Source organism: Naegleria lovaniensis (assembly GCF_003324165.1).
Source record: "Naegleria lovaniensis strain ATCC 30569 chromosome Unknown tig002, whole genome shotgun sequence".
Taxonomy (NCBI): Eukaryota; Heterolobosea; class Eutetramitea; order Acrasida; family Naegleriidae; genus Naegleria; species Naegleria lovaniensis.
The window spans coordinates 580475-599012 of record NW_025407824.1 but is presented as its reverse complement, the minus strand read 5'-3'; the positions used below and the strand labels follow the sequence as shown (position 1 = coordinate 599012).

The window sequence follows — 18538 nt, the reverse complement described above, 5'->3', positions numbered from 1 at the left end:
TTGTTAAATTGAGAGTTTGAGTATCAACTTCGGGTTGAAAGGTGAATTGTATGCATTGAGTAATTGTTCCACGGTGAGAGGTGTGGTCGATGACATGTCGCTACTTGTTGGTTGAGAAAGCACATGCATGGAAGAGAGAATTTGATTCGAATTCGTTGATGCATCCAATACATGTTGAGAGTTACTATTCGAGTGATTATTCAACAAATGATTACTGCTCGTCGATGATGAAGATTTCAACAAGTGATGATGATTCTCTTTTGCAAGATTCTTGAAACTGTCTTGAGAGGAACTGTGAGCAAGAGGTGATCTCTTCTTTGGTGACACCTTGGATGACGACGTGGTGTTAAACTCTGAATTTAAGGACGAGAGGAATTGTTGTTGTTGATGCTCTGTGTCACCCTGATGACTAGTGGCGCCAGTGTTCAATGCAGGAGGTGTTGTTTCGGCAGCCTCGGAGGTACTTTTTGTTTTGAGCTTTTTCGAACCTCTTTTGGAAGACTGCGAGGAAGAATGACTTCTCTTGGTTTTGGATGAACTCGTCATTGCTTCATGCAATGTTGAATCTACGACTGTTGTGCCATTCAATGAATCTGTTGCTTGTTGTTGTTGTTGCTCCAATAATTGCTTCTTCTTCAAATGGGTTCGATACTTTTGTAAATGGGATTTGATATGGGTGGTGTTTACTCGATCGTCATTCATCAACTTTTTAATTTCTTTGGGACGTGCCTCATTCACTCCCAATTCATGAACCACTCGAACGAATTTTGCGTGTAAATCTTCGCCCCAAATCAAACGATCTCGAATGGTTCTCTTCTTCTTTGGAGGTGGTGCTGTTTCTTCTGTTGGTTGATGTTGTTGTTGAGAAGATTCTGATGTTGTCGCATTGGAGAGCGATGAAGAGGAAGAGGATTGCATATTTCTTCGAGGAGATGCTGTTGATGGTACCAATTGTTCTTTTTTCTCAGAATTGGTAATTGGAGTTTTTCTTTTGGATTGTCTTGTGTTCGTTTTTGTTAATCTTGCATGCTTATTTTGGGTTGATTCATTGTCGTATTGGTAACTATTGGGTGAATGGTGAGCTGTCGTCGTCGTCGATGCTGCAGCGGAGAATGGATAATGCTCTTCTTCAATATCTCCTGAGGATGCTTCGTTCGTTGTTATCTCGTGAACATTTTCACTCGAATTTGCCATGAGTGGTAATACAGTATCATCATCTGAAGCGAGGAGGAAAAACGAAGAGGAGATGGGACTCAATGCTTTACCATTCTCATCCAATCTGTGGTCCATGTTGGTGTGAGCATGTTGGTGAAGAGTTGCTGTTGCTGGTGGGTACGTGTAGGAATCGGAACTGACTGACGATGAAGGTGAAAGTACTGAAGCAACAGTCGTAGTTGTACCTAGTGCTGGTTGTTGTTGGTTGACGCTAATATCAAGAGTATTATTATCAGAAGTAGTAGTAGGAGGTCGTGGTGCAGCACCCATAGGACTGTCCATCTTTTGATTGTTGTTGTTGTTCGTTGTTTGTACAGTGTTATTATTGGCATCATCATCATCAATGAGCATGGCAGTGTACGAGGTGGTGCATTTACCAGTATTGGATGGATTGGAAAATTGGGAGCAGGACTGACTGCTCGTGTGTAAATTCATTGTTGTTGGTTGTTGTTGTGAAAGAAGCAAATGTTGATGACTAGTCGTAGCGCCATTTTCAAAGTTCGTCGTCATGTGTTGTGAACCAAGGACTGATGGTTGTGGAGAAATTCTCGAACCTGATGAAGACAATAATTGTGTTGTTGGGCTCGATAATACATGGCTGTTTTGAGAGGATGACGATGATGATGTTGAATTGAGAACTAATTGAAGAAGAGCCACTGTTTGTTGGTCCACAGATTGTAAATTAGTCAAGAGTTGCATGGGAGTTGTGGTGTTGTTGGAGCTGCTACTTGTATTCTTTGATGACGACAAGGATTGGATATTGTTACAATTTGTTGTTGCACAACTAGTTGCTGCACCAGCCAAACCAGAATGAGTGGATGGTGGAAGGTTGTGCATTTGTTGATGTTGTGCAGGTGGTGATGGATGTGAAAACGTAATGTTTGAATTGACTAGGTTGGAAAGTGTCGAGCTGTTTGAGGAAATGGAAGGCCTTCTTTGTGTGAAATCCAAGGAATTGTTCGAGTTCATGTTAATAGCGAAAGAATGTTGTTGTGGATGAGGCATTGGATTGATGAGAGGCATGAATCGAGAATGAGTTGGGTTTTGATACTGTTGAATTTGTTGCGGTTGCTGATGAAGTTCAATGGATGAGGAACTCTCAGAACGATTCATTTTGTTGCTTCCCCTGGCAGCATGCGGCATTGTCTTGCCGTTGTCAGGTGGATTGCTGCCACTTGTCAAAACCATCATCATACCAAGTGGGCTTGTTTGTTTTGAATTGTTATTTTGTGAATCAATACAACCACTCTTCACAAATTTCTTGAGAAAAGGTTGCGCGAAGTAATTCCTTACACCAGAGAAATTAAAAAATTTTTTGCGAGCCAGCTGCGCTGTGACAGTTGAGTACCCCTCTTGATTGCGCAGGGGGGGTAATTCAGACCGTGTGGTTGTATTGGGAAAGACATTAAAGTCGGCCAAATACATGCACCCACAAGAATCAATGTATCGAAATGACTTTGTTATTATGGCGGCGCATCCGACGTTGAAGCGCACTAAAAACCTGTCAGATATTCGTCAAGTCAAAAATGAATATGAAAGCATAAAAAAATTTATTCGTTGAATGTCATGCAGTAGAATTGGTAATAGTTCTGTTTAGGTGCTAGCAAGATCTGTCTTCGTGAGCTGTTCGTTGGCACGCTGTTGTTTTACAAGCTTCAGCTGAAGCGAATAATGTGTAACGTCTATGGCTCTATATTTCGTTTCAGTTTGTCTGTTGTTGCAGTAAGAACCCAAGTTGCTTCGGTTCTTCAAACCCTTGCAAACCAATCAGGAAGAGACTCACTCATTTTATTTTTGATTCCTTTGGAGTTTACTCAAATCAGCTGACGTGGGATTGACGAATATCTGACAGGTTTCTAGTACCAATTGCGCCGCCATAGAGGTGGTGCAATGCTCTAGAGGCGCAATTATTCTCCTCCGTACGACAAGAACGGTAAGTTTCGCTATTTTTCGGGCGACATTTCGGGAGCAATTGTTTTTTTAGTGTATTTGAGAGATGAGCAATGCAAAACGTGTTGAAATTCCGTTGTATTTGTTTTAGTGTGAAGAGAGACAAGTTGGTATTTGTAGACAAGTTTGTTAAAGTATGGGTGTGAGAGGAATGCATTGAATTTGAGAGATTGTGAGAAGTGGTAAAGATGAAATGAACGACATTGTTGTTCGAAGGACAAATAGGTTCATAAATGGCAGTTTCAAGTTGCAAGACATGGCGTTACAGAGGGCAAGAGAGTAATCCGCATTATGATCATCAACATGCAGCAACACACAACGGCGCAAACAACATAGACGAACATAATTACATGAACAGAGTGTTATAATTACATTCATGTTGCAACGGAAGGAGGTTTGAATACACGTGTATTCGTTGTTATTATTATTTGAAGTGTGAATATTTGCCAGAGAGGTGTGAAACACAAGGCATCACAAACCAACCAGAGACCCACAAGTATTCAGGCACGAGAAATTGCGAGTTCAAGGTTTCGTTAAAATGTAATGATGCACGGGCAAATTGAAAATGGCAAGATTGAATGCACAAACCAGAGTAAGAAGAGATTCAGGTCGTCGTCGTTGAATCCAATCATGTGTTCATTGAAGATAATGCATACATGAACCAGAACGTACGAGTTGCAAATTCACAGGGAATTCACGTCGTGTGGTTGAATTGAGTACATTTATGAACCGTCAACAGCATGATTATAAGAACAGTCGGTATTCAAAGTTCAGATGAAACTCACCTTGAGAGAAAAATCAATAAAAATGAAAGAGTGATGATACAACACTCAATTCTTTCAGAGAGAGATTGCAGCGTGCTATGAATGATGAACTGTTTTTGCAAGCGACTTCAAACACGCAAACGGTGTTGTCGAGTAGAGTTGTTTTTTATAATGATGATAACAAGACACACACTTGGTCATTACCTAATTAAAAGGGCAAGGGACGAATTCATAAATGTAGTTAATCGCCATCCAACTTATTTGTGCTTCCATGGCTCTTGATTCTTACTATTTGGACAACTTCCGAGCTAAACTCGGACACATGGATTCATAGATATTTTTGTAAAGACGCATAAAAAAGTAAGTTAAAATTAAAAGAGGACGCACAAGATTTTACAACGTGTATTGTATCCAGATGGTCACGCTCAAAAAACGACATACTCATGGAGAAAGCCTTTGTTTCAAGTGGATAAGATGAACCTTGTACGATGCATTCTCTTATAACCGAAATGTTTGACCAACAAGTCTCTATTTGAAAAACAATGAGATGAAACCACCAGTTGCCATGGATACATTGTCTTAGCTAGAAGGTTTTGGATGCATCCATGCAAAGCTGGCGACATTAGGACTGTTGGTTTTTGGAAAATGGACCTGCACTTTTCAAACATCCATCTCACTTATTGGCAAAGAGGGATTGCGACAGGATTTTTCCTGGCCTCCTCCGAGGATGTGATTGTGACATGTCGTTACATGGAAGAATTTATTGTTTGTGATTTTCTCCACTTGATACATGATTGTGTTTTGCGAACTCTCCAGGTTACAAGATCGATATGTCCATAATTAAATTTCGATCCATGAAAAGATATTGGGCCGAAGGAATTATGTAATCCCTTCCATCGTGTTGGATATACATTATCAAGACCTTGGGAATTATTTCTTCCTTCCTGTTCGTACGTACAAAATCTTATCGTAGCAATGGACATCAATGGGAATGATATTTATTTAGCAAATTTTCGACCACCTTAGAATGTTTGATACAAAACGGATAATCGTTAAGATTTTCATTACGTCTACTGTAAAATATTAAAATTATATAATATAATAATATATATAATAATATTATTTTACAGCAATTTTCGTTTTTTGTGTGAGGCTTTGAGATAAAGTAATTAACGGATCGATAGGATTGGATTAATCCAGCGACTAATTTCGAACATTCTATAAGACAATCTAATCCCAAAATCTATTTAAATTTCTTCGTTGTAGTATTAGCTTTAATGATGAAACCTTGGGAACTCCACGAAACTTTGGATCGATGGATCAATGCTGCGGAGTTGCCGGTGTTGATAACCTGTTTTGAGTCAGTGTTGGAACAAAAAAAATGTCAGCTGCCAAATTCTTTCACTCGTTCTCTCTAGCCCTGTTGTTTTCATTCTGGGCTGGTCTACTGACAGCTTGGCCGAGTCACACAACAAACATACCACAACCGAGAGCCCGCAATATTCCCTATCATGAACTTCAAACTCGAATTGCTGGACTTGTATTGACGAGTCATGAATCGGATGCAAACACTCATCTTCAAAAATTATATAATGAATCGATTTATGTCGACAACGGATCGTATCAAATACGTCCTCAAGTCTTGGTTCTCCCTCTCACCGTACAGGACGTTCAAGAAACTCTTGTCTTTGCACAACGATATCAAACAAGCTTTTCTGTTAAAGGAGGAGGACATAGTGCAGCAGGTTATTGTCTGAATCATGATATTGTTCTAGATATGAGATATTTCAATAGGACGTTCATGTTAGACGCTTCCAGAGGTATTGCCCTCATTGAAGCTGGAATGATTTGGAAGGATGTATATCCACAGCTCGATCCGTTTATTCCAATTGCTGGAACGTGTCCCCTTGTTGGAGCCATGGGTTTTGTTCTGGGTGGAGGATATTCCATGTTGAGTAGAAGTTATGGTCTTGCGAGTGATCAAATTCTTCAATTTGACATGGTCACTAGTGATGCCAAGTTCATTCATGTGAACAATGAAACCTATCCTGATTTGTTTTGGGCCTTGAAAGGTGGTGGAGGTGGAAACTTTGGAGTTGTCACTGCAATCAGGACACAAACCTATCGTTCTCAAAACATTTTCACTGCAGAGATTTGTTGGACTTTTGAACAAGCTTTCGAAGTGATGGATTTTTACAACAAGTGGACACAAACTGTTCCGAAGGAGATGGCTGTCTATGTGTTGTTTTTCCAGGTTCCTCAAACAGGACAGGATAATTTATGTTTGACATTTGTTTATAATGGAGCATATTCAGATGGTTACAAATTATATTCACCTTTTCTTTCAATGGGAGGAAGCGTCATTTTCCAAAAAGAACAAACTTTTATCACATTCATTCATGGATTTTCAAGTGGAACCACAGATATTAAGAATCGTTTGGGAATTGTCAAATCTGGATTAGTTAACAAGGGAGGGTTTACAAAGCAATTGACCTCTGTGATTTATCAGTTCATGAAAAATAGACCTTCCAAGTCGTCCATGTTAATTGTTTCCCATGTTGGTGGAAGAATTCGAGAAATTGATGTGGAATCGAGTGCTTTCTATCGACGTGATCCAGAATTCACATTCGAAGTCAAGGCTATCTTTACCAGAAAAGAAGACTATGCCATCAACAGTCAATGGATTGAGACATTTTATGCTCAAATGAAACCTCACTTTAATGGAGCATATATTAATTATATTGATGCTTTTCTTCCCAAGTGGAAAGAAGCTTATTACGGACCTTTCTATGACAGGTTGTTACAAATTAAGAAAAAGTATGATCCTACCAACTTTTTCAATTTCAAGCAAAGCATTGGATCGAATTATGACATTTCAAACGACATGAATGAAAAGCAGAAGAGCAAGACCCTAGAAGGGAAATCAGTACAAAACACACGAGATCATGAAATTTTGAAACGAGTGCATTTATTTCAACTGGGACAAGTGACGCGAGATGTTTCACTCTTGTCCACACTCTTTGCTGAACAGTCAGTTGCAAACATTCCAATTGGAAGTTCACAAGTCATTGGAAAGGAGAATATTATTACAAATTTTGGAACTTTTTTCAACACTCTGGTAAACATTAGTGAAAGTATTACAAGCAAAATTGAAGTGAATGAGCTTTATGCAGGTTTCACAAAAACTATTTCACAATATACCAAAAAAGGCTGTCTTGTGAATTATCATGTCGTGAATTGGTTCCATTTCAATGAGAAGCTAGAAATTACAGAATTTAGTGCCTTATTTAATCTAACCCATGTGATTGAACAAGCTAATTGCAAGACATGAACAATCTGTCGCTCTCTCCTCGGCATCGAATATTCCCCTTGTAGGGTTCTCCCTGCATTTGGAATGTCAAACCTGATGTGAAATAAAGCTGTCCAGTTGATTTGAATTGAATAAAATACCCGAGTTCTTACAAATGTCACAATTTTTAAATTTCAAAGCCCAACCTTTTGGACAGTCTGTTCTCCATCAAGACATGACAAGAGACCTTGTCGCCATCCCCTCCGCTTCCACGCACAATAGAAATTTTCAAAAAAAAACATTGAAATCTAGACAACATGCTCAACCCACAACCCAATAATAATAATTCATCCACAGCCTTCACGACGATGGTGGCCTCCATGAAGGAAACATTTCAAAGCGGAGTGAGTAGAAACCGTGAATGGAGAGTGGATCAATTGAAAAGAATGATCGCCATGTTTGAAGAAAATCGTTCCGATTGGGAACTTGCTCAAGAGAAGGATTTGGCTCAAACTCAACCATTGAAGACAACCGAAGTGAATATGCCCATTCATTCAGCACATTATTTATTGGATAATTTGAATCGATTGATGGCCACGGAGAGTGTTCCAATAACAAATACTGGAAATATTCCTGCAGAAGGATTCATTGTAAAGGAACCATTGGGTGTTGTTTTGATCATTGGAGCTTGGAATTATCCGATCAGTTTGATGGGTATTCCATTTGCTGGAGCTTTAGCTGCAGGTAATTTGGTCATTTTGAAACCATCTGAAGTGTCTCCAAATTGTAGTGCCTTGTTTGCAAAGCTTGTTCCAAAATATTTTGATGAAAAGTATGTGCGCTGTGTGGAAGGTGATGCTTCTGTCTCTACTGAATTACTTAAGGAACCCTATGATCATATTTTCTACACAGGAAGTATTCGTGTTGGTAAAATTATTATGCGTGCTGCTTCTGAGCACTTGACTCCTGTCACATTGGGTAAGTTGATCGGTCCTAGTTCTTATTTTCGATCAAATTTTGATTGTTTGATTTCATTGTGTCTCGCTCTTTTTGATTCTCAACCAAAGAATTGGGAGGCAAATCGCCATTGATCCTTGACTCGGATGTGGATTGTACCGTAGCTGCCAATAGAATTGCATGGGGAAAAACCTTTAACTGTGGCCAAACATGTGTAGCACCCGACTACATTTTGTTGAACAGCGCAGTGGCAGACAAATTCATTCCTGCTCTTGAAAAATCTCTCTCTCAAATGTATGGAGAGGATGCTTCCAAGAGCTCAGATTACTCAAGAATTGTTTCTGTGAATCATACAAAACGTCTCAAAGGAATGATTGATCAAGTGAAAGATAAGGTCATTTATGGTGGTAATGTAGATGAGAACACGAAATATGTGCAACCAACTCTCGTTCTTAATCCAGATCTCGAGAATGATCTCGTTATGCAAGAAGAAATATTTGGCCCAATCATGCCAATCATTGTGTATGGAGAAAAAAAGAGTGACAAATATCCGAGCAAGTTACAAAATCTTGATGCTGCTCTCAAATTTATTAACTCGAGATCAAAACCTCTTGCACTCTACATTTACACCAAAAACCAAGCTCTTGTTGAAAAGATTATGCACGTCACACAAAGTGGTGCTGTGGGTATCAATGAATGTGTCATGCAAGTTGCCGAAGAGTTGTTGCCTTTTGGTGGTATTGGATACAGTGGAATGGGTGCTTATCATGGCGATTCATCATTCTACACTTTCACACACAAAAAATCTGTGCTTAAGAAGAAATATTGGCTCGATTTGGATTTACGTTACCCACCACTCACTGAAAGCAAGAAGAAGCTCCTAGTTACTGCTCTATCAGATAACTTTTTAACCAGATACATCATGCCAGTTGGAGGCTGGCTCTTGAGCATTGTCAACAAGTGTCTAAAATAAACCCAAAACTCTCTTAATCACCTGGTAAACATTTCACAACAATGTCAGTCAATTGATCCAGTTTGGTTGCGTTGTAGAGGGAAGCAAGCATTTCCCTTGCAAATATTATATCAATGTGAAATAGAACTACATATTCGGATTGGTGAGAAATAAAGTTGTTGAAGCATCTCTCGTCACATTCGCCCCATTCTTTTTCATGATAATTCAAAGCATTTCCATCCAATTCGAAAACTAACTCGTGATAGAAAAAATTCTTTCCGTCATGCAAAGAATATATAACGTTGGTCATTGACGGATAAAATTGGTGAAAATTCTCTGGCATTGTTATCATTTGTTTTTTCCCCATGCTCCAATAAATCCATAATGTATTTCTACCGATTAGAAAACAAGTGCAAATTTCTCCATGGTTGATACTTGTGATTGAAGAAGGTTTAAAAGGCAAATCTTTAAGAGGCACAAAAACGGAAGAAGTACTTTGTTTTGGAGGGTTTAGAAACAGTCCAATCTCACCAGCAGCATAGACATGAGTATCTGTGACGTACATGGAAGTTAAAGGTCCACAGCATAACATTCGAACAGTGTCATTTTGCTCGTGAGGTGTGGTTCTTACTTTTGACACAATATTGTAGTGACTGACGGTGGTTCCATTTCCAAGCATTCCTGTGCTATTCCAACCTACCAGTAAGGTGTTGAGTAATATTTTTCAGCAACACTGGAATTACCTACCTGTTGAATAAATAATGTTGTTCTTTGTTAAGAAAATTAAATGATCGATGCATGAAGCTGCTGCGTCAATAAAATAATCATCCTCATCCACCTCACACAAGCATGAATCGAATAAAAGTTTACATGATGTTCCATCATCCTTCTTGTAGGGACACTGTCTTGAAATAGTCGCATAAAATACCTTTCTTTTCGTCACAACATAAATAGCGCCAGAAGTGCATTGTATTGCTACAATCTCTCCAAGCTTATTTAAGCTTGACAAGCGGTTCTTTTCATCAGCACAAAGATACAGCATTGCTTTTTTCATAGATTGTGACACTTCAACTGGTGACTGACTTAATATTTCTCTTGGAGCTATTTTGGCTGCAAAAATTTCATATTCTTCATTCATTACAAGTAACATTTGGCTGAAATGAAATACATATTTGATTTGTTTTTTCTTTTCGTTGTTAAAAGCTCTTCTTCCATCAACAGCTATCGCATAAATGTTATTGCTCAGATCGGTATTCTTCAGCATGAAATTGGAAAAGTATGAAATTTTTGATTGGTGAGAATGCCTCAAAGCAGGATTTATCAATTCCATGTAAAAACACGAGGGTTCTTCTTGTGAGGATGAGTCTTCAAGCTGCCCCACAAGAACTTCCTCTTTATCAGCTTCATTTGATTTGAAAAGCCTACCGCTTTTCGGTGAAGCCTCTTTGAACAATCCATAAAATCCCGAGTTGGAATTTTCGGAAGAGTAAAACGGTGAGCATTCGGAAGATGTATCATCATGATGAAATGTTTTTAACTTTTTGCTTGAAATTTCCGAGTAAGAATCCTCTGAATCATCATCGCTGTCATCATCATTATTTTCCTTTGGTGATGTTAAAAATTGTTCTTCTTCGTCTTCACTCCAAGATGAGTAAGCAAGACTCTCATCAGATCCGATCTCGGAAGATGATGATTCATAATCTTCTCTACTTCGAATCATTTTTTGGTTGTGTCCCAACGAGGGGACAAGGATTAAAACTCAAAATATGATGCAGCATGTTGTTTGTTAGCAGTGCGTTTGCACAAGAGGTGGAAGAAGGAACTATTTCCTTTGGACAACTGTTGAACACACGGCCCTCAGATCTCGTTGATGGGATACAAATTCATCGTTGAGTGGATCATGATGAACCAATTTTCAACAAACTGAAAAATTTGCCACCATTGGTTTGGGCCAGCATCTTTTTCAAATCAACAACAAACCCGTTGAGATCCAAAGATGGCTTCAACATCTGAACAAGTTGAGTTGGATATTGATCCATCTCTTCAATCGATCAAAAACTTTCACTTGTTGGCAAGGAAGGCCGAGAGCAAAGAAGTCATTCAATGTATGATCCGAGAGAATGATATGGCCACATCGTCCTCACTCGAGTCCCTCGAAGAAGAACGAAAAAGGTCCGAAAAGTTACTGGAAGAATTGAAAAACATTCGGATCGAAGAACTCAATGAAGAGAAACTCAACCAACTATTGGATGAGTTGTTGAAGCGAAAAGAGGAATCATTTGTCGATGAAGAGGCTTCCCTTCAACAAAATTACTTGATGCGAGAGGCTTCTCTCAAACCACCTGAACCTGGTACCATTGAAGTGAAAACAATGATTGAATTTCCACCAAAAGAAGTGGATTTGAGCATGCTCAAAGTTGGAGAGATGCTAGCCAATGAAAAACGAGAGGAAATTCAACAACAACAAACCTTGAAGATTGTGAGAGCTCTCCCAACAGGAAATCAACCAAGCGAGCTCCATTCTGTACCTTTCCTTTCGATCACTTTTAATCAGGACATGATTGAAGAGTTTGATGCAGAGACCAAGTCCTTTGAGGAAATAGATTTCATTGAAATAAGGCCTGTGACTGAAAATTTGAGAAAAGGCAAATGGAAATGGATTGGTACCAAGTCATTGCTCTTCCAACCTTATTTTCGATTTGATCGATCGACTGAGTTCACTTACACTGTACTAAAATCGAAAACCAAATCTGCTTTTGGTCTTGGCTTGGAAGACGATTATAGGGTCACTTTTAAGACTCAAACCATGCGAGTTGAGGAATTTGTACCTCCTCATCACTTTACTTCTTTTCCAATTTCACACCTTCCTTTTTGCTACATGAAATTTGATCAAAGTGTTGACCGAAATGAGGTTACAAAAGGTGTGAAAATTACGTGTGGATCCAAGCCTATCAACTTTGAAGTGTTACAGGATACCTCAATAATTGCTCAAACCCTGAAGGACACAGAATTTGAAAAGAAATTCCCTTCGGTATATCACACATATAATGATCTTTTAACCAAAAACAAAACTCCAACGTCGAGATTTGTCTGGCTGCATTTACTTGTTGATAACAACACAATTCATGCAGGTAAAGGGTATCCAAAGCTTGAAGTGGGACAGAATCTGTATGTGGCTGTACCTGAAGGAATGAAGTCTTTAGAAGGTCCATTACTCTCTACACACAGCTTTAATTCAACAATTCATGGCTTTGGCAGCATGCGTATAACAAACCACGAACCAAAAAAGTATTCATATTACAATTCCATCACTCCAGGATGTTCATTTACATTTGAAACTTCTAATCCAATCGATTTAGATCAAGTACATGAAAAGGAGAAATTTGTGACAGTTCACCCTGCTATTGAAAATTGTAGCATTAGTGTTGGTATTCATCGAATTACAATTTCTGGTAATACTCTAGCAAGAGAGAATTATTCGGTAACCATTCACAAGGGTCTACCTGATATTTATGGGCAAGTGTTAGAGAAGGATTACGTAGCAACATTTGAAGTCAGTGGTGAGTCAAAACGATTCAACAACTCTCTGCCCAATATTACGATTCTACCACCAAGCCTTTTTGATAACTATGATCCATTTATTTATTTCGACTGCGTTAACATTTCAGAGACGCTAACAGTTATCAACCAAGTTGATCCAGAATTTATGGCTAGAGAAGTTTGTTATCCAAAATACTACAAATCATTCTTTAGCTCTTATCCTTCTTATGAATACTTCAAATGGGTGACAAAGAAACAGAGAACATTCGGAACGATTGTTTATAATGAAAAGGTGAAACCAAATGATTATGTCAAAGACAGATCAGTTTCCTCTACAATTTCGTTAGCACCCTATTTACAAAATTCAACTCAAAAACTGGCCACTTGTTCCTCCAAATGAAACCAAAGTACAATAACTTTTTCTCATTTGGTGACAAGTACGAATGCACTTGGTTGCAAATTTCTAATTTGTGTGTTGACATCATGCAGGTGAGTCCAAACAGTTCTGACTTCACTGTTTTTGTTACCAGTTTTCAAGATGGAAAACCAGTACCAAACGCCAAAGTGGTGTACACGTATACGGGCCACTATTATCCTACAGAAAATGGTTTTGACGAAAAACGAATGGAAGGAACAACCAACGAAAAAGGTTTTGTTTCTTTTGAGGGAGCCCCAGACCGGTTAGGTTATCATCCAATGATACATGTTTCAACAGAAAACGACAGTGTAACTTACACAAACGTGAGTGCCGGTTATATCAATCGCCAAGGGAACCAGCTACTGGCTCATATTTTCAATGATCGTGGTCTTTACAAACCAAATGAAATGGCTCACTTTAAGGGATTCACAAGAGCTATTCAATTCGATTTCAGCAAGGGCTCAAACAAGTATGGTACTTATGCCATCAACATTCCAACCAACTGTTCAGGTAGCTACACGTTTTACGATTCAAGACGAGTCAAATATGCTGAAGGAAAGATTGAAGCAAACTCAAATGGATCTTTCGAAATTGAGCTCAAAATTCCTGATAACGTAAATTTAGGAAGTCACTACATTGATATTCGATTACAAGGGCACTCATTCACTCACAACTTCTCTGTAGAGGAGTTTAGAACACCTGAATACAATGTTTCGAGTAACATCATTCCGTCCTCATTGAAAGTGGCAAACTACGTTGGAGACAAGTTGGTTTGCAAAGTGTCTGCCAATTATTACAGCGGTGGAGCATTGGAAATGCAAATGTAAATTATTCATGCGAAGTCACTCCTACCACGTACAATCCTCCAGGGTGGGAGCATTACACATTCCAAGCTACAGAAACCAGCAGAAATTTCTATCTTTCAAAAATTTTACAAAATATGAAATCAGAAACGAATGCTTCAGCTAGTTGTTCTGACACAACGGATACCACAGGTGAGAGCAATCTATTGTTACAAACATGGGATCCTCAATTCAAAGCTAAGCACCCACTTCAAATATCATGCAAGGCAAATGTACAAGATATTAACAGGCAGACACAAGGTACTGAATGTAAGACCATCGTACACTCATGTCAATATTATGTGGGAGTGAGATGTACCAAGAAAGTAGTTTTGAAGCCTGATGATCCTATTGATTGTTTCTTTATTGTCACCGATGTTCAGGGAAATGCAGTTACAGGCGTACCCATACAATGCAAACTTGTCAAACTTGGCTCAGAAACAAAGGGTTACAATAGTTGGGAAACAATTACTCCAATTACCGAGCTAGCTATTGTATCTCAATCTCAACCTGTGCTTCATACTTTTACTCTTAGCAAAAATACGAATGACTCTGCTTATGGAGAATATGCAATTATGTGTGAGATCAAAGAGTCTACAACACCTTTATTTAGGTCAGGAATCAATAGATGCTCTGTGGAAATTCGCAAGTTCGGTCACAAGAGTCATCTTCAATCTAAAGGTTATGCTTCTCTTAACCAGGAGTCTCTTGAATTAGTGGCAAACAAATATGACTCAGAAACGTACAAACCTGGAGAAGTTGCCAGCATTTTTGTTTCTCCTCCATTTTCAGGCAATTGTGCAGGAATCATGTGGGTAACATGTAATGGATTGGTTCAAAAAGAAGAGTTTGAGATTAGTGGAGAAGCAGGATTTATAGAGCTCAAGGTTCCAATCAAAAAAGAGTACAGACCAAACATTGATATTCATGTAAAACTTTATGGATTGGATAAGTATATTGATGAGAAAGACAAAGAAAGGCAACTCCCAGCTCACGCCTCTGGACTCTTGAAATTGAATGTTTCTAAAGAACATCATGAGCTTGATGTCGTGGTAATACCAAAACATTCTGTAACAAGCCCAGGAAAAGAGACCTCGGTGGAGGTGGTTGTTACAGATAAAGAGGGTAGAAACCAACAAAATTGTGAAGTGTGTTTAATTGTTGCTGACGAAGCCGTATTGGATATGGTGTCTCATGAAATTCAAGATCCCGTCTCTACATTTGTTATTCAAAATACTTGCCAAACATCCTTCATTTCCAACCGATCTGATGTGCGCTACTGGCTTTACCCGAGAAAGAATCAACGAGAAATTGAACTTAATGAAGAAACCCAAGAAGCATCCAGAAACTGTTATGCAGAGGATGAGGACGAGGAATGCGAGGAAGGCGCTCTTTATGATGATATGAAATGTTGTGAGTGTGTACGGTGCACAGCGTGCTTATCAAAATCCTGTGCTAAAGAAGAGTGTAGGAAGTGTTCAGCAAAAAAAGATTGTGCTCCTTCTTGCTCTGCAGGTCATAAATGTAAGAAGAGTTCAGCAAAAAGAAGTCGTGCTCCTCCAAAACCAAATGCTAGTTGTTGCGCAGGAGAATATGAAGAAATGGAAGAGAGAAAAGACCAGTTTGCTGTCAGATCCAACTTTAGACCAGATGCAGCTTTTATAGCATTTGCAAACACTGACGAGAATGGCCGTGTAATTTTGAGTTTTAAACTCACGGACAGCCTCACAAGATTCCGTGTCACAGCTGTTGCAAACATGGGTGATGATTTATTTGGAATTGGAAAAACAAAAATTACAACTTCTTTACCAATGGCTGTTCGACCATCCCTGCCACGATTTCTGAATTATGGAGATATGTGTGACCTTACCTATGTTCTTCAAAATCAAACCACAGCCGCTTTAACTGTGGCGGTAGTGTGCCATACCTCAAATTTAAGAATATTCAATAATGAGGATCAAAATCAAAGAGATAAGGGTGTGAATCTAGTGATTCCTGCCCTTGGACGAACTGAAGTTAGATTCCCTGTGCGAGTTCTTAAATGTGGTACAGCAATGATTAACGTCGGACTTCGAGTGTTAAATGCTGTAGCTGATAAAGCAGAAAATCAAGATCAAGCAGATTTGATGATTGGTTGGAGTGATGCTGTAAAGAATGAGTTTAGAATATTTACACCAGCGACCAATGAGGCATTTGCTACCTATGGAGACATGAGCGAGACTAATGAAACTATTCTTCAACCAATAGCTCTTCCTGACAAGCCATTGCTGGCAAACTTTGGAGAATTCACGCTAACTACATCTACCACTGCTCTCTCATCTCTAGTAGACTCTCTCATTTACTTGTATTCATACCCATATGAGTGCAACGAGCAACGAGCTTCAAAACTTTTAGGAATTGTGTGTATGAAAGAAATTATTTTACAATTTTATTCACCAGAAGAATTGTTTAACCTCATGAAAATTAGATCAAGAGAAGAAGTGGACGAATTTGTGAATAAGGAGTTGAAGATGCTTTTTGACAACCAACGATATGATGGATCGTATTCATATTGGACTGCTAAACTTTTTGGAGATCCTTATCTCACGTGTTATGTCGCTTTGTGCTTTGCAAAGTGTAAACAGGAAGGCTATCAAATTCCGGAAGCTACTCTCAGAAAAACAAAATCTATCCTTCAACGAATTGATAGTTTGTTCTTTTTGAGCTTCTTGTGGCCAAGAGTAGTGAAAGATTCCATCAAAAGTTTTGCGTACTACGTATTTTCTTTGCTTGCGGAGCCATATGAGTATGAGACGGTAATCTCATTATGTGAAAGCGTCTTGTCACACTACAAAGATGTTACTGATTTTACAAATCAGCTTACACCTGAATGTGCTGCTTGGCTTGCCATGGCCATCCACAAATGTAAGAAGGAGGAATCAGAAGAAGAACCAAAGAAGTCAAGCAAAAAGACCGCTACTCAATGGTTAGATTTGTTCAGAAAGTATTTCACTGAAAATGTTACTCTAGATTCAGGAGTTTATGCCCACTTTATTACCCGATATGAAGACTCTGAAATTGCCAACATGGTCATGCTTCACTCCAATACTAGAACTGATAGTCTTGTATTGAGTTGTCTCATGGAAATTGATAGAGAAAAAAGTAGTGACATTATTCAAAAGCTAGTGCGTAGTTTATTGGCTGCGCGAAACAACAGTCGCTATGGAAGATGGTACAACACACAGGAAAACGCCACGTGTTTAATTGCGCTCACTGATTACTTTAAAATATTTGAGAATGAAGTTCCTGATTTGACTCTCCACTCTTGGCTAATAGATCGAACAAGATCGGAAGAAACACTGTACATTGGTGAAGAATCTTGGAAAGGTAGAAGTAGAGAAAAGAAAATTACATCTCTACCAATTAAGGCCTTCGCTCCAAGAAAAGACATTGAGGCAGAAGTAATCAATCCAAAAGAATTGGACACGAAGAAAGAGCTACTTGTCACCAAGTCAGGACCTGGTAGATTATACTACAGAATTGCTCTGTCATACACTCCGGAGAACTTGTGCTTGAAATCAATGGATAGAGGCTTTTCAGTATATCGGTATTATGAAGGAGTCACCAATGCAGAACATGTCAAGTTTGACAAGGCAGAAAATGTATGGAAAATTAAGGCAGGAGAACTGGTCCGAGTTCAACTCACTATTACCAATACTGTCAAAAGATACAACGTAGCCCTCGTTGATAAAATTCCTGCAGGTTTTGAGGTTGTCAACCCTGAGATTGATACTCAAATCGTTGACCTGAACCAAAAAGTTGATGAAAGCACTTATGGATTTTCACAATCTTGGCATGAACATCAAAATATTCGTGATGAACGAGTTGAAGCTTTTGCTAGAATGCTCCACGTTGGTTGTCATTCATTTACCTATGTGGCTCGTGCCACCACAATTGGTTCATTTGTAGCACCTCCAAGTCATATGGAAGAAATGTACAGCCCTGAATGCTTTGGTAGATCCAAAACAGAATTCGTTCAAGTGTATGATGGCATTTTACACTAATTTGTTGTAAATCAACAGAAAGATGGTTGGTAAAACGGATTATTTATTCTTCGCCGCGTGTACGTACGCATGTCTAATAGTTGAATAAATAAGATTCACATTACCTTCTATCCTGTAAAACAGCAAGAGTAAAACACAACTAGATGCTACAAACATATGCATCAGTCTCAAATAAGATGCATCGTTTGGACTGAAATCAGTTCAAAGAGAATCCCACTAAAGTGAGGCATCCTATTGCAATGCAATAAGGCATCCCATGTTGAGACATGAGGCATCTCACCAAAAGGTGAGGGAGTTGTGGAAAGCCACAACTATGTTTGTTTATTTCAGAGGTGGATTGGGAGGAGGGTGGGTACTTTTCAATTCTTTGAGAGATCACCTTTCTCGAAGTAGATAACAATAATTGTTCCATATCAGTGGTAATGTAATTTTTTTGACAGTGAAAATTCAAAAAATTAGTCAACCAACCACTTTTATGGATTACAACAAACCTCAGTAAAACTCCCTTTTACTACCGAATTTTTGTGGCTGGTGTAATTGAGTTGTAATAATTTTATGCACACCAAAT

At 38.8% G+C, this 18538-nt stretch overlaps 7 protein-coding genes across 7 annotated transcripts; 5 read left to right on the top strand and 2 right to left on the bottom strand.

Moving 5' to 3' along the window:
* Window positions 1-3: 3 nt before the first annotated feature.
* C9374_007065 (uncharacterized protein) lies at window positions 4-2328 on the bottom strand (the record flags this gene model as incomplete). The annotated part of the gene is made up of 1 exon (XM_044696995.1): window positions 4-2328. One exon carries the CDS (start codon window positions 2326-2328, stop codon window positions 4-6), a length of 2325 nt encoding a protein of 774 aa, XP_044555428.1.
* A 2982-nt stretch (window positions 2329-5310) lies between these two features.
* Window positions 5311-7260, top strand: C9374_007064 (uncharacterized protein; the record flags this gene model as incomplete). The annotated part of the gene is made up of 1 exon (XM_044696994.1): window positions 5311-7260. The coding sequence occupies one exon, from the start codon at window positions 5311-5313 to the stop codon at window positions 7258-7260; it is 1950 nt and encodes a 649-aa protein (XP_044555427.1).
* A 275-nt stretch (window positions 7261-7535) lies between these two features.
* C9374_007063 (uncharacterized protein) lies at window positions 7536-9148 on the top strand (the record flags this gene model as incomplete). Its single annotated transcript, XM_044696993.1, has 2 exons — window positions 7536-8196; window positions 8286-9148. The coding sequence occupies 2 exons, from the start codon at window positions 7536-7538 to the stop codon at window positions 9146-9148; spliced, it is 1524 nt and encodes a 507-aa protein (XP_044555426.1).
* Window positions 9149-9161: 13 nt separating this feature from the next.
* C9374_007062 (uncharacterized protein) lies at window positions 9162-10847 on the bottom strand (the record flags this gene model as incomplete). The annotated part of the gene is made up of 2 exons (XM_044696992.1): window positions 9162-9823; window positions 9875-10847. 2 exons carry the CDS (start codon window positions 10845-10847, stop codon window positions 9162-9164), a joined length of 1635 nt encoding a protein of 544 aa, XP_044555425.1.
* A 276-nt stretch (window positions 10848-11123) lies between these two features.
* Window positions 11124-13067, top strand: C9374_007061 (uncharacterized protein; the record flags this gene model as incomplete). The annotated part of the gene is made up of 1 exon (XM_044696991.1): window positions 11124-13067. The coding sequence occupies one exon, from the start codon at window positions 11124-11126 to the stop codon at window positions 13065-13067; it is 1944 nt and encodes a 647-aa protein (XP_044555424.1).
* Window positions 13068-13150: 83 nt separating this feature from the next.
* C9374_007060 (uncharacterized protein) lies at window positions 13151-13912 on the top strand (the record flags this gene model as incomplete). Its single annotated transcript, XM_044696990.1, has 1 exon — window positions 13151-13912. One exon carries the CDS (start codon window positions 13151-13153, stop codon window positions 13910-13912), a length of 762 nt encoding a protein of 253 aa, XP_044555423.1.
* A 113-nt stretch (window positions 13913-14025) lies between these two features.
* On the top strand, window positions 14026-17970 carry C9374_007059 (uncharacterized protein; the record flags this gene model as incomplete). The annotated part of the gene is made up of 1 exon (XM_044696988.1): window positions 14026-17970. The coding sequence occupies one exon, from the start codon at window positions 14026-14028 to the stop codon at window positions 17968-17970; it is 3945 nt and encodes a 1314-aa protein (XP_044555422.1).
* Between the last annotated feature and the right edge of the window lie 568 nt (window positions 17971-18538).